At 38.3% G+C, this 16660-nt stretch overlaps 1 protein-coding gene across 1 annotated transcript; it reads left to right on the top strand.

Annotated features, from left to right (window-relative positions):
• The first annotated feature begins 5197 nt into the window (after positions 1-5197).
• Positions 5198-16185, top strand: LOC150088459 (uncharacterized). Its single transcript, XM_090370165.1, has 3 exons — positions 5198-5367; positions 15052-15430; positions 16091-16185. Exons 1-3 carry the CDS (start codon positions 5215-5217, stop codon positions 16183-16185), a joined length of 627 nt encoding a protein of 208 aa, XP_090226291.1. The 5' UTR covers positions 5198-5214.
• Positions 16186-16660: the final 475 nt, after the last annotated feature.

Raw genomic sequence — 16660 nt, forward strand, 5'->3', positions numbered from 1 at the left:
GAGGCTCTCGAATTTGTTGAAGGGGTTAATATAGAATGGATTTTAGCCGCCTCAGCTGTTGTTGTAGGGTTTTAGGTACCAACAACTTAGGCCATAATGCGCCGTATATAACATGCCTGTAAATTGTGCGTGTTCTGTGGTCGCTTTGCTGTTTGCTGGACGATAAACCCGCGTTTCCTGGAGAAAAAACCATGCTGTCCTCGCCAGAGCCCGACTAACTCAACCACTTTTTGAAAAAGGCACATTAAAATTCCTCGCGTCATTAACGGAATTCGAATTCAGTTCTTTTCCGCCCAGTGTGGGAAGTGCGGTGATTACATCAATTGTGTTCGAAAATACTGAAAATGGACTATGTGCTCAAGACCGTGAACTTCATCCGGTCCAGAGGACTGAATAACTGTCAGTTTGCTCTCCTTCTTGAGGACTTGGTAAGTGAATTTGAAGGGTTGCCGTACTACACAGGGTTTCGTTGGTTGAAATAATACTTTTAGAAGAAATAATACTGTTCCTAGAAATGAAAGGTCAGGATGTATCGCTTCTGAAGGATCAGTCTTGGGTAAAAGATCTGGCCTTCTTAGTTGATATTACAGGTCACCTAAATCTAAACATTAAACTACAATGGAAAGATCAGCTGATAACAGACGTACGATGCACTGGTTAGTTTTCAAAAAAAAAAAAAAGTTGATTGTGTGGCAACATCAATTAAAAGAGGGTACTCTGACTTACTTTTCTATGTGCGAACAGTTGAAAAATCAGTCAAAGTTATACCTTTTCAAAATATTGTGACAGAATAGAGAAGATTAAACACGAATTTGATAGGCGCTTTAAAGATTTCAAGGAGCACCAAGACTTTTCTCTTTTCAAGGGTCCTTTTTCTTTTAATGTCGAGAGAGCTCCCATTTCCACACAAATGGTACTAATCGATTTGTGGAATGACTCAATTTTAAAAGGGAAATACCGAGAAGTTGGGATCCCAAAAATCTACTCGTATTTAGGGCAAAAATACCCAGAGATAAAAAAGTTTGCCACACAAATTCTGTTACTTTGGGAGCACATATTTATGTGAACAACTGTTTTCGCGTATGAAAGCTAAAAAACAGCATCCAGATTAAGACTAACCCACGCCAATCTTTCTTCCATAATGAAGGTTGTATCTTCTCAATCTTTGCCTCCAAATCTCGAGAAGCTGGTTGCAAGCAAACGGAGTCAAGTGTCTGGCAAAAAGGCCTAGATTACCTAATTTCATGTATATTCTCCCTTGTTGAAATATTGTATTATCTGGAATAAACTGGCTTTTCATTATTCGTTCTGTTGTTTATTCAGACTTTTATTTCCTTTAAATTAGTTATTAGTGCATTTTCAGCTGCGAGTATCAAGCAACAACTGAGCAATTAAAAAGCGTCTTTAGGCTTAGCAACGGCAAGGTTTGTAGGTAGTTGTTGTGGTTGTTGTTATTATTTGGTTTTTAGGAGCATTAGCAACTAAGGCCATATTGCTCGGGGGATATGCGGTGGTCATTCCCTGACCTTTCCGCATTCGGTGGTCACGGGCTCGAACCCTAGTCTAATCAAGAAGCTTGTGCCACGCACTGCTGCTCCTGCCCACCTGGCTACTACGGAGGCGGTTTGTAGGTAGTGTGTTGTCCGCGTGAGGTACACTAATACGGGAAATGGTCCGCGGCCCAAATGAGTTTGACACCCCTGGATTACATATTCTCTTATAATGCTCATACAAATCGGAATCACATGAATGTAACTGTCCCATGCTTATTTCTTTTACTCAATTAAACTCACCTGTTAATCATTTTGGAATATTACAATTACGGGACTTGACCACTGGTTTTATGACCACATAAAATACATTTTATGGTTTCGAGGATAAGTTTCTTGAATATGTTCCCAGTCTGTTTAACAGCATATAGTGATCGTCCCAATTAACTGAACCAAAGAAATCTCATTCCATTATAGCCCCTCTATTCAAACGGAATCGTTCGCTTTTACCTTTAACCATATAGGTTTTTTAGATACAACCCATTTTATGGTACTGTGTTACGGTCGGCATTATTGGTTCTTCCATTGCCACGTTTTTGATACAGTTAGGCTCGTAAGTGGGAACCAGATGCAAGATATTAGTCCCTTGCACTGTCTTGGACAAGCAACAATAATCCAGTTTATTCTAAAATCTGTTACCATACAGTGCTTTTCTGGTCAAGGTATTCTAGTCTATAGGAGGTAGATTAAAACAGCTCATAATGGAATCATTGTACTTATTAGCCAATTCAAACTGCCCAAAGAGATTTTCCTCATACTCGTCCTCAGCGTCATTTAGCCTGTACTGTATGGTTGACAACTGTACAAAAATAAACTAAACATTTTTACGTGAAAACGTTGCCTCCTTCCTTCCTTTTAGATTTCAGTAAACTCTGTAAATTGTACTTGCATTATTTATGATTTAGTTAATTCTTGCAGCGTACGGTTTATTTTTTCCCCAATTGTCAGTTAACGTGGTGTATTATGGTTTAGGAATTTGCAGATAAAGGAACCACTAGGTAGCAGTGATCACAATGTACTGATTTGGGATTTACTTAAAGATATAATTACCATCAGCGGTAAAAGGGAAGTTTTTGCTTCCGTAAAGGTGACTACAGTGGTCTCAGACAGTTTTTAAATTCTGTACAGTGGGACCAACTGATGATATCACCAATAGCAAATTCTAAGTGGGAAAGCATTCAAGGAATTAATTGTGGAAGCTACTAGGATTTTTCATACCGATTAAGAAATATTGTTCAAGGTTTAGGCCTAAATAGTTATAAAATGAATTACAACTCGTCGCAGAGAAGAAAAATGCATGGATGCATATATCAGACGACACAGAAGCCCATGGCAGATATCAGCTAGTCTGTAATCAAGTCACAGAGGAGATTAGGAAAGCGAAGGCAGATTACGAAAACTCTTTGGCAAAGGATGCTAAGAAAAACAGCAAGTATTTCTTTACTTATATGAACTCTAAAAGGAAAGGGGATGAATCGGATTGGTCCACTTGATATCGATAGTTCGACTGTTGAAGATCCAGCTCAGATAGCTAAAAAACTAATTGAGTATTTTGCATCTACATTCACACATGAGGAGCTATTATGGGAGGAAAATGACAGAAGTTTATCAAACTGTAACAGAGTGCTTAATGATTTTGTAATAACTGGGAGCAAAGTGGAGGAGAAATTGTTGAAATTAAACATAAGAAAGGCTCCTAGGACAGATGGAATCTATCCAGTTATAAAGGAGGCGGCAAAGTAAGCAAGCAAACCCTTAGCCATAATTATGAGAGCATCTTTGAACTCAGGGGAAGTCCCCACGGACTGGATATGTGCAAATGTATCCCAAATTCACAAAGGGGAATAAAAGGGTGACACGAGTAATTACAGACCAGCTAGTTTAACTTCTGTTCAGGGTAAAATAATGGAGTCAGTGGTTAAAGATGCATTGCAGGATCATCTAGACAAGACTGCAGCAATAATTCAGACACAGCATGGGTTTGTTAATGGAAAATCTTGTCTCACAAATTTGACTGGATACTGTAATGTGGTTACAAAGGAACTGGATGCAAAAAATAATTTTGATATCATATACTTGGATTTCAGGAAAACGTTTGACACTGTTGCACATGGAACACTACTATATAAATTGGAGCAAAATGGTATTAAGAGTAAGTTTCTACGATGGATAAATGGGTGGTTCAGTGGGAGAAGACAGAGAGTGGTAATCAATGGACGCTGCTCTTCGTGGACTAATGTTATTAGTGGAGTCTCACAGGGTTCAGCGTTGGGCCCACTGTTGTTTTGAATATTTATCAATGATATTTATGGAAGTATATCAGACTTAGTGTCGAAGTTTGCAAATGATGCAAAGGTTGGCAGGGTTGTTAATGACAGTAATGGCAGTGTGCTACTGCAACAGGATCTAGAAAATTTGGACAGATGGGCTGAGAAAGTGGCAACTGAAGTTTAACATTGACAAATGGAAAGTACTGCATATGGGTAGAAGTAACCCCACAGGAACGTGCCAACTGTGTGGTACTACACTTAGGGTGGTAGAAAATGAAAAAGACTTGGGAGTAATTGTGCAGTCAGATATGAAGTTTTCTGAGCAATGTAGACAGGCTGCCAGAGCAGATTATTGTCAATGATATACAGGAATTTTGTTAACAGGGAAAAGGAGATAGTTGTCCCTTTGTATAAGGCAATGGTCAGGGTTTGAGTACTACGTTACAGGTCTGGAGGCCTAATTTTAGGAAGGATGTAGAGTTGCTTGAGCGTGTACAGAGAAGGGTAACAAGATTGGTGAGTGGAACGATGGGGTTCTCTTACCAAGAAAGGCTTAAGTTCTGCAAATTGTAGCGGCTGGAGACTAGGCACCTGCGAGGTAATGGGATTCTTCCGCTTGCTCAGATTATGAATTTGCAGGGGCATAAATTCAAATTGGGGCAAGACAGCTATAGTATCAATGTGCTGAAAGTTGCTTTAGCCAGCGGGTGGTTAATTGCTGGAACAAACTCCATCTGTCGTTGTGGAAGCTGATAGTTTATACAAATTCAAGGAGGAACTGGACAAATTTTTAGAGGGAATTTGTGTGATTTTTTTTTTTTTTTTTTTTTTTTGGCTGATGCTACATAAGCTCATACGCTTGTTTTCTTGCATCACATGCCTCTATTACTAACGAACGAAGAATATTTCAATTCTTTTTCCTTTAATGTACACACTAATGAATCTGGCCTTTTGTTGGTTAAAGTGTACTTGTATTCCTTAATTAATAACGGATAGTATGGTTTCCATTGCGTCCACTCATACTAAAAATAAATAGCTCAAATTTTAAAACTTCATAAGACGTTAGAAATTTTTTATCTTTTAATGTGTTATTGAGTGAATAATATCAGTGAAGTCTGAAGCGAGATAAGGTCAACAGATGAGGAACTGTCGAAGAGTTCTGAAAAAAGTCAATGATAAGATCAGCGGGACCACACCTGAACGTCAAGTCTTAAGGGAAATGTACAGATGGGTCGATATAATATCTGCGTATCTTACCGTAGTTTCTTATACCTCAAAACACTTGAATCTCAAGTGCAAATCATGACGCGTCACGTGTCTGTCATCTATTAAAAAGAGTTTACATAATCGTTCGTCTCCAATATTCTTGAGGAATCTCGGACTGCAACTGAAAGATGCTGCAACTTTTCGTGTTAGGTTTAGCCGTTGGTATGGTGGTTGGCCATGGGAGTCTGATTGAACCACCTGGGCGTTCCACTATGTGGCGCTACGGTTTCAACACTCCTGTTAATTACGACGATAACGAACTGTACTGTGGAGGTTTTGGAGTAAGTATAACAGCTTTTCATAATTGTTGATATTTACACAAGTTAGACAAACCATGAACGATCATGCACACATAAAGCGATCTGATAAAGCGCCACCCATTTCCAATTGAAAGCTGTTAGTTAAATAATAGCTGCTTAATAACAGATTACTTACATGAGCCACTATGAATAATAGTTCAACTACTTTTGCGAGATATCTCTGCATGCGTGTCTGTGCACAAGTTTTGCAAGCGGAGCTTAGCAATACGCGGTGAATTGCCAAAGGACCTTCTGTTTTATATAATATTTCTTATATTTGTAGTGTGTGTGTGTGTCCTGTCCATGGTAGTTCCCAGAAATAATCTATTTCCATCTAGTATAACTGTGATGAAACACAGAACTCTGTAAAACGAGCCTGACGTGTGAATTAATGTGTGTTAGTGAATGTTTTGTAGTGCGTGTCAGGCCACTTTGCCACCAGGGAGTAGCCATAACCTGGACAACTGCTACCCGGTGAACAGACCCCAGTCTTTAACAGCATCCACTGGATTGTAGTGCTAAACCAGTGGATGCTAATCCCCAATGCACAGAGGTTGCCCAAACATAAAAAAAAAGAAAAGAAAAAAAAAAAGTATTACCATCCGATCATGCCATCCCAAGGCATGACCCATAGTAAGAAGTGCAATATTTGTAATAACAGACGCTCCTTGTACAGTACAAGATCATTACTTGTAGAAACCTCTAAGTAACAACTTTCATATCTCATCAGGAAAGCTCGCCATCTATCTTTCATACAAATACCTGGCGTGAAGGTTTGCTGATCGTATTGTTTATTAGCGACAATCCAAAAATGGCACCTCGCAAGGCACTAGAGTTGCTCGACGTTGTAGTGGTCGGATCGCAACATCAGCTGGATCGTATATGCACAAAATTTGCTTCAGGGAATTTAATTATATGCGCTGACTTAAATGCCAAATCATCATCTTTTTGGCACAGCAGAATTTCAGACAACAGAGGTTCTGCTGTGGAAGATTTAATATTGTCTTATAATTTAATAGTTCAAAATTTGCCAAACAGACCTTACACATTCGCGTCCGTAAATGGAACATCAAACATTGATGTAACTATCCTCTGTTAAACTGGACGGACAGATAACTGATTGGAATGTTCTACCATCACTTATTAACAGTGATCATAACGCTATAGTATTCAGTATCAAACCTACAGTTAAAAATGCGGATCTACAGCTGGTGGACTTGAGAAGATATTCCATGGAAAAAATTAAAAATGGGACAAGTTTTTAAGAATTTTCTCAATTTGTTCTTTCGTCCTGAGGTGGCTTCTACTTTAAATTCCTTATCTGTCATAGAATACTCAAACTATGTTCAGTCACACTTATTCCTTGCTATGAGCTACTCTACTAAACGTAAAACAATCCAGACGCTCATTTGTCTCCTGGTAGACTTCTGAATTTACTGCATTAAGAACCCAAACCATGAATGCTAGAAAAACTTACCAACGAAACAGGCACATGGCGGACACTGATGTCCAGAGACTGATACAATACAGTGATCTAAGGAAAAGGCTACATAAAGCAGTCGCGGATGCCAAAATTGAATGTTGGCAAAATTGTGTACGTCACACGGGAAACATCGAACCGTGGGGTCTAGTATACAAGATTTCCAGGAACAAGTTAATCTCCGAAGACATATATAACACTGTTATAGTGGACGGACAAGAAACCACGGACTGGTACTCTACTGTTGATACTATTGTAAATAAGCTTTTTCCTCAAGACAATCCAGACGATGATTCTCCCAAACAAGCAGAAATTAGGAGAGACAATCAACAATACTTTGGAACATGTGACGTCAATCCTTTTACTCTCGTTGAACTAGGAACAGCTGTTTCCAAAATAAACTGTAAAAAATGTCCAGGGATGGATCTGATAGGAAACCAGATAATAGTCAAATTTTATGACCTATTTCCTAATATCCTCCTCAATCTCATGAACAAGTGTTATATCGAGGGAGTCTTTCCAAGACTGTGGAAGACTGCCCTGCTTAAAGTTTTAAGTAAGCCTGGGAAGTCGACATCTGATCCCAGGCCATACAGACCAATCTCCCTATTGGCAAACGTGGGGAAACTTTTTGAAAGGCTCCTCTCTCCAAGAATACAAAAAAAGTTACACGATAACCATCTAAGTTCAATTAATCAGTTCGGGTTTAAAAAAGGGTCTTCAGCAGAAGATGCCATTGCCACCCTCAAGAACTATGTGGAAAACTTCGAAGCTAAGTACATGTTGGCAGTGTTTGTTGACTTTGAGGGGGATTTTGACACTGTATAGTGGGAGAGTGCCCTCGTGTCAATGTGCTTGGGAAGATGTGAGAACTACACTTATAAAATCATCAGGTCCTACTTCCAGGACAGATCCATTAGAATTGATGCAAAACACCTAGTGAATTCAGCTACCGTTTCCAGAGGATGCCCTCAGGGGTCGGTACTGGGGTCTCTCCTCTGGAACGCAGTCTTAGATCAGTGGATGAGAAAATATCACGAGGAGGCTATGAAAATCGCTTACGACGACGACTTAACAATTGCTGTTGAGGGCCGTTCGAGGAGGATACTCGAGGAAAAAATGCAAATTATATTAAATGATCTATTTGTATGGATCAAACTTAGCAAGCTAAAAATATCACCAACAAAGACCAACTTTATGACCTTCAAAGCTCATTTTAACAATAATCGACTTCCTAAGATCTTGACAGACAACTCTCAAATCCCACATGTATCCCAAAACAAATATTTAGGCATCCTAATCGATAATAAATTAAGATTTCTGCCACATGTATGTACACTTAGAGATAAAATAAGGAATTTTACTGCCTCAATAATAAGAATATCAAGGAAAGAATGGGGACTTAGTAAAGGATCTTATTTTTATATTATAAAACAATATTTCTGCCAATAGTCTCATATGCGGCAACCATTTGGTATCACAGAGTCATAACAGTTAAAATGAAAATGAAACTTATTTCTCTTCAAAGATCCATGTTATTATCTGTTTTAAATTCCCCTAGAACTGTATTAAACAAAGCGTTACAAGCCTTGGCAGGAACCATTCCCCTGGATCTGTATATCGTATTCAAGGGGATAACAGGTCGGCTTTGGAAAGATTTGGCTTCGGAACTAATGGGAATAACATCTGATCCAGTGAACGAGGTCAAACAAAAGAAGTTTGTGGGAACATATTATTATATGTCTTTGGTGGCCCCCTAGATATTTGTCCAAATCCACCTAATATCACTGACTTTATTATACTTAAATGTGGGAACATATGACATCTGTATGGCAGGAACGGTGGAATGTCAGCGAACATGGAATAGTTACGAGGCAATTTATAACCAAAATGGACTTTACTGCCGCCAAGGAAATAAATCCTTGGTTTGCTCCTTTGATGAATACAACGTACTTATTAAAGGGATATGGCTCCCTCAGAGCCAAGTTACATGAATGTGGACTTGAGCCAGACCCTTACTGCACTTGTGGGGGGGTGTGGAAACTTGGTCTCATGTTTTATTCGACTGCCCACACTATCTTCAGGTAGAGTTGTTTAGCAGCGTGTGGGGGGGGGGGGGTTGGATGAGAATATTTTAATTATTTTCCTATTTGTATATGTAATTATTTACACACAATATATATTTTCATATCCCTCCTTGGAACCTTCTTTACAACCCCGTTCTCGTTAGTAACATTCACTAAGCTGACTTACTTGGTATCATTTTCTCTACTTCCTGGGTAAGTTTCTGATCCTTCAGGCCTTCCTGCGATTTCTTCCCTGATCAGCTGGGCTTACGGCTCTTTTCTGTCTCCACGTTGACTTTCCCACACTCAGGACTTCCTCCAGGTCATTCTGCCTTTCGCTATTATCTGCACCCACTAAACTATCATGATCTAACTTTCCGTACGCGTTTCCCCGCACTCCAAAAATATCTTTCGCACCTCCGGGATTCTCCTCCGGATCTTTCCCTTCCAGGCTTCAGGACTCTGACTCTCGGGCTCTCTCTCGTCTTCTTCCTGCATTCTAGTTTTGTTTCCAACTCTCCCTTATTTTTCGTCCAATCATATTTTTCTCTCTCTCTTCATCTTTAATTTCATTCGCTTATGTTTTTTTTTTCTCGTCGCCTGGACCGCGTCTGGTAGGTCCATCTTCCTTCTTTGTGTTGACAACATCCGGGCTCTAACCAATCTCAAAAACTATCTTTGGGATGCCCGCAGCCACTTACCTCTTCCTTCACGCTTCCTTCCAAGACACCGTCTGTGAAATTGGTGAGAGTGCCTCCCGTGTCGGCCTGTTTGTACTTTGTTTACAGCTCGAACACGGAGAACTCTCTGATCTGGGTCTTCCCTTTGGATGGGGTACCGAAACCACTTTTGGGGTGTGGGCGTTCTTTTGTCTCCCGTTACCGTCAGTAGGCGACAGTCCTATTTTTTCTGTAGGCACGAACTGCGTCAAACTGGCCTACCCATTGTATCATAGTCTGGTCAGCGTCCCTCCTGCTGCTACGCTAATCTCTCACTTTCGAAGTGTAAACAGACCAGCAATTCTGCTGAGTGCTTGACTGTTTTTAACTCTTAGTTATTTATTAAAATTTGATAATTTATACATTCCTAAACGTAAGTGTAAGAATAGTTCTTACAAGCGTACCGGATCTGACAGAGGATAACGCAAGTCCCTTGGTCGAAAACAGTAGGAATTTTAATGCTTTACACACATTTTCAGTGACTGTTTTTAAAAGAAAAAGACTAGAAATAAGATCCCTTCACCCTCGAGTAAATTAGCTGTAAGATGTACAGATGAATTATTAAAGAAACATATACTAAGTATATTTGATTAGTTTCTCAGCTGGTTGGAAGTCGCAGATCGGATGCTTCGATAGAACTCTAATGGGAGGATATACAGGGACCCTCAGATGTTAACAGGATTCTCTAAAGAATGTTGATTGGTTCTGGGGCGTGATACCTCAAATTAAAAACTAAGGAACTGGATGGAAATAATTTACAAGCATAACTTCTGAAACTTATGCAGTTATACCTAGTGACCTTGTGTGGTCTTAAGTGACATCTAGATTTGTGACCATATAGATATGAGGTACAACATGCATACAATTTAAAACTACATGAACGTAATGAAGGGTGTTTTTCACAACGAGAACTTTTGAAAGTGACAATACTCCATTTGCTTACCCATACGGCTAAGCAAATGGAGTATTTTCTGTGGATTGTCATTGGAATTCCAAATCATACACAAGATCTATGATTCTCGGGAAAAAAGAGAATAATTAGAAGTCTTCAACAACTAGAAGAGAACCACCACCTGAAGAAGAGTTTAAGACTTATGTTGGCACAGAACGAAGAAGACTACTGGGACTGACTTCTTTCTTGAATGAAATCAAAATGGACAGTTCAACTTGTGACTTCATTTGAAAATAAGAAATACTGAGAACATTTGGACTGTGATGAAAAAACTAAGACCTTAGGAAATCATGTATATCTGTTAATATAATTGTTACAATTGTTTTGCCAGAACATCCTCCTAGCCTTGGAGTGGTTGGTCCTGGTGACTCAGGACCAAAAGTACATATCTTCTAAGAACAGGAGTGTTTGGTCGAGATACTCAGACCATAAATGTATATAACTATTAGTTTTTTTTTTCCTGGCTCTCAGATATAGGATACCTGGGAGCGGGATTGCAGGCACCCACCAGTATTGCACTACCTCTGGCGGGTGCAAGATTTTCGATGGGAATTACACCGGTACAGGATGACAGTTCACCCAGTGCTAGGGATGGGCACCAGGTTGCAGCTGCCCACGTGTTGGCTGCACCCTGGTGGTATAGTAGCCTGACACAAACAAAACAACACACATTAATATTTATACACATACACTTTTTTTCAGGCCCATTATGCAGAGTTTCTGCACCATAACAGAGTACAAAGGTGGAGATGGGCTAACGCCTAGGAGCTACCCCGATACAAGAACACACACACAGTACTTTGATTACCATTATATAGAATGGATATATAAGATAATATGTATAAAACTGTATATAAATTGTTTATATATCATGAGAATGTACATAAAATTGTGTGTAAATAACTGGAACGGAATGGAATGGTCGGATCACTGGGTCAGTTATCGACTTCAGACATTTTTTTTAAACAAAAAAAATTCACTTTTGTTTAACTCATGCAATATGACCGGGGGAAGGGGATTATCCTACTGGGAAACTATAGCCCAACGTGAACTGGTTGAGTTTTGTTGCGAGTTCTTAGGCGAATCAGCACCATTTTACTCTACATTGCGTTACTGTAGATTATGCCTGTAGGGAGTGTGCGTTCGAAACGATTTGCGCGTCGTGTGACTGAAAACCCCAAATAATTCACGGGGGAACCCTGTAGTTTGCTAATCCCTCTGCCTTGTTGGCCAACTACAGTCCCGATTGAGACTTAAAAATCCCTCCAGTCACTGACAGGACTTGAGACCTCTCCAAACCAGTGAGAAATGCTGATATCACTATACTATCACGGCAAACAAAGATGACGTGCTATCGTACAAAATGTAGAAATGGCTAACCCTAAATACGCCCTTAAGAACAGATAATTATCACCGCACAACAGTTTTGTTATTGGAGATACTTCAGTATCCCCAATGACAGACTGTGAGGCGATTCCTCAATGAAAACGAAACAGCGATTTTTGTTATTACATGCGAGAAATTGATACAATTTCTCCACAGCGCATTGATAAAATTAAAATGTAATGTAAATAGTGATTCTACACACCTCGTTTAAGTATTCCTTAAAAGAATTGTTTTTATCATCCAATGAAAAGTATTATTATTTTTTTTTTTTGCTGAAATACATTCATTGATAATCTCTGATACTGTATTAGGCATGCATTAAAAATTGACGTTACGGTACATAACATTTGTTGCGACAGTTTGTCATTTGTGTAGCCTACATTACACAAATTGAACTATTATTTACATTTTAACTACTAGTATCATCTTTTTATCATTATAAATCTTTACAGATCTAAAGAAGTTCAATTTTTTCTTGATATTCACTGAAATGTGCCTCTCCAAAAATGATCAACCTATGTACGGGATCAACCCTTGTAAACTTCTCTAAAATTCGGCACTTCTCAATCCCAAGGGTGCGGGATTTTTAAGATTTCATTGTAAATAGTTTTGATCAGGTCCGTTTCTAAATAGACCAAATAAATGCTGCGCATATAATTGTATCGGTACGTTGAACAAAAGAAAAAAAAATGCAATGCCGCCCGGAAGTGGATACCAAAGTTAAAGATGCAGCTCTTCAGTAGAATGAAGTTCGATTGAACTAACGTGAGGAAACGCCGTTCCCTTCGTCTTTACAGCTCTTACGAATATGATAAAAGGTAAAAAGTTACAAATTTATACTTGAACCTGAGAGACAGAAATAAAAGGAATACACTAGAATAGAACTATACCAGCACACAAACTGCACAACAGTATAGACTAGGAACAGAATATATACATATTCTGTTCCTAGTATAGACTAGGAACAGAATATGTATAATGAATTATATATGTATAATTCATTTCACTGACTCAATTGCTATACTGACGCTGTCGTATAGCAATTGAGTCAGTGAAATGAATATAATACAACTATTATATTCATTTCATGAACCTAAACTCAGCTTCAAACACCATGTTGTAGATATTCACAAGGTTTGCAGATCCAGGTGGTTTGCCAAACATCACTTCCTTTCGTGTCATAGAACCCGAGTATACGCCCAATGCATATACCGGTTTCTACGGATCGGAAATCTGGGCGACAGCAACGAAAACCACGTTAAAAACTATTGCATCTGATGAGTACTGGCTTCTTCGGTGGGTCCTCTTCAAATATAAACTGCGACCCCTCACACGCACTTCAGATATTACCAAACTACTTAATTACAGAAAAGTCTCGTAACAGATCTTCACCCTCCGCTTACTCGTCTCAATTAAAATGATAGCGAGTGAAATCAATACGCCAAGTTTCTGGCAGATGTACAATTGGAGGATCCCCCTGAAACCCTTAAGAGCCCTCCCCTCTCTGCAGTCTGTGGTGTGGAAACTCAGGATAGGCGACAGATTCTTGTCCATGGAGATGCTCTACAACGTCCAGGACATGGATGTCGACTATAAAAAGTTCATAGAGGATAAATCCTACAAAAGACGCATCATGAGGGAACAGCTTTCGTCTTCAGCTGCCATCGTTTTTTTTTTCATCGCGCTGAGTGTACCACGAAAAAAAAAAAATGCTCCTTCATTTCCCGTGTTAATAACCTGTTTTATTTATGTAATTATACGTCTGGACATTAAAACGTTTTTACTGGAGTTATTCCATAAATTTTGTAACGAAAAACCGTCATGCGAATAGCATTATGAAAGTGACCTTCAGCTTCCGCCGGGCGCCTCCGTAGCCAGGTGGGAAGGAGCAGCAGTGCGTAGCACACGCTTCTCTATTAGATCCGGGTTCGAGCCCGTCACCACCAAATACGGAGGATGCGGAAATGTCAGGGAATGACCACCGCATATCCCCGGAGCAATATGGCCTTAGTTGCTAATGCGCCTAAAAAACCAAATAATCAGCTTCCGCCAGAAGTGAATTATTGTAACTTGTATTGCTGCAAGCATTGCTGGTAACAATAATTTATCTTGTACTGGACCAAATTTAATGAAATTTTGCACGAAGCTTCATCTTAGCTCTATACTAGAGGAAAAACTTTCAAGCCTCTGAAAACTGCAGTAGTTTTTCCAGGATAGTGGGAAATATCAGCGTGTGATCAAGGAAATTTTCTCACGTAATAAACAGGATAATGTAGACGTATGGCATATAGTTGGAAATTTAAGGAATTTAGAAACAGAAATATTAAGATTTTAAGATACAAAAAAAAAAAAAAAAACGCACATACTTTCGGAAACTGGGAAATGCGTTAATTCAAAAAAAAACGCATCTGGTTTCAAGTCACCGGGTGTTTTCAGATTAATGTGATTTTTACAATTACTTTTTTACAATGTACTTTTTTCTTTCCAACTAGACTCTGAGGCTGGAAAAGAGTTCTGCACATTTATGAAAACATTCAACTTGGACATGTCATCAAAACTTTCGATAAATACTACACGTAATGGAACAAAGCCGTGAACTTCTTCAATACGTACTCTTCAATGTAAAAATGACATCCTACTTTAGTCATCACAGACCAATACTTTCAGTAACAGATATTTAATTATTATTAATAAAATCAAAACATTGTAATATTATTATCTATGAATTTTATTAATATCTGAAAATAAAAACGTTTTTAACGCCTGCCGATGACTCTTGAATGTAAAACACGTTAAATATGCTAGCGGCCGGATACATTATGTACCTACTACAGAATTTTTAATTTCATGTTTTTATATATGTTCTTTGTAATTTTTCCTTTATTGGTTAATTTTATGTTAAACTCCTAGCATCGTCGATGTTATGGGCATCCATGTAACTATTCACTGAATGCAATAAAGACATACCAGAAATCAATAAAATACTTGCCTTTAGCACTAAATAATAACAAATGTCATACTTAGCACGATATATTATCTCAGAATATTTCGTTTCTTTAACAGATCCAATGGGGTAAAAATGGAGGAAAATGTGGCATTTGTGGAGACCCTTGGAACTTACCCGAGCCTCGTCCTAATGAAGACGGTGGTAAATATGGCAAAGGAATCATCGTTAAGACTTATAAGTCTGGTGAGAAATTTACAGCAGTAGTAAAGTTGATCGCCAACCACATGGGCCACTTCGAATTCAAGCTCTGCCCAGTAACCGAAGGCAAAAAAGTCGACCAGGACTGCCTTGACCAATACCCGTTGGAGTTAGTAAATGGAGGAGGAACAAAATACATCATTCCTCACGGTGGAAAGGCCGACTTCCCAGTTGAGTTGCAACTTCCAGCAGGATTAAAATGCGAAAGATGCGTTCTCCAGTGGCATTATCGTGCTGGTAAGTAAAAACCACTAGAATGACGTTATAAGTATCTTGGCATGCGCATATAACTGCAACTTTTTAAGAACCGACTTTATTTCACATATTTCATTGTTCTTAAAATTTATCTAGGACTGCATAAAAATTAAATGATATTTTCCACTAACATTTATCGCATAGATGGCGCTTCAGTCATGGGAACAATCGTTACTATAGTAACATTGCATCTTGTGTACAAGATATACTACTATAATTACATAGGTTATTAGTAACTTATTGTACTGCATTTTGTGCACATGATCTTCGAGTTTTATAAAATGCCTAATTCGAGTGATGAATTTTTTTTTTTTTTTTTTTTACAACTGGAGATTCTACAATAATCAAATTTTAGTTTAACCCTTGTTTCTAAGGCGTACTAGTTAGTTTTCTTAATTGGACAGATCCAAAATTTTAAAATTAATTTGCAACTGTAATTTTCATTTTGATACTGTCATGATACTGTAATTTTCATTTTGATACATCATGTACTCATCAGAAATAGATATTTGATTTTAGTTTACATTTTAATTCAGCATTATTTCATTTATTTTTTCTTATTTAACTGAAACTTTTTAGGCAATCTCACAGTATTGATGCTATCATCACATCACATCATATTTTTTTTTTTTCTACTTTCAGCCAACCAATGGGGACTGTGCGAAAATGGCAAAGGAAAGATGGGATGTGGACCTCAGGAATATTTCAGAGCATGTGCTGACATCAAAATAGAATAAAATATTTTAAAAACAGAGAATAAATTTATCATCTGTAAAATTTATTTACATTATAGTTATTTACGAAATAGTATATACTAATGAGTGAAAGCTGCTGGAACGAAATGATGGTAATAGCTACTGTAGGTAATTACTTTTGCATACCATTAGTTCATTATGCAATATCGGCCTCAGATAACACGAACGTACGTACTTTCATCGAACAGCCGTGGATTCAAATTGAGCTCTGAGGATGGTCGTTAGTAAGGCCCTATACTGATGAAGCTAATATGGAGGTTTTTAAGTAAAAATGTAATGGATAAAAGACTTTTATTTGATTGATTTCTAAGAATAACTGGGAGTAAAAATTAGTACTGAAGTTTGTTGTACTACCTTTTTTTTAACCTTTTTAACTGAATCATGTTATTTGCGCGGATGCATTAAAATTAAATCGAAATATAATTCTAATGACCTCTAGCACGACCACATAGGTTAT

The sequence above is a fragment of the Mastigoproctus giganteus genome, chromosome 3, assembly GCF_048544385.1.
Source record: "Mastigoproctus giganteus isolate SK-2022 chromosome 3, ASM4854438v1, whole genome shotgun sequence".
Classification (NCBI taxonomy): Eukaryota; Metazoa; Arthropoda; class Arachnida; order Uropygi; family Thelyphonidae; genus Mastigoproctus; species Mastigoproctus giganteus.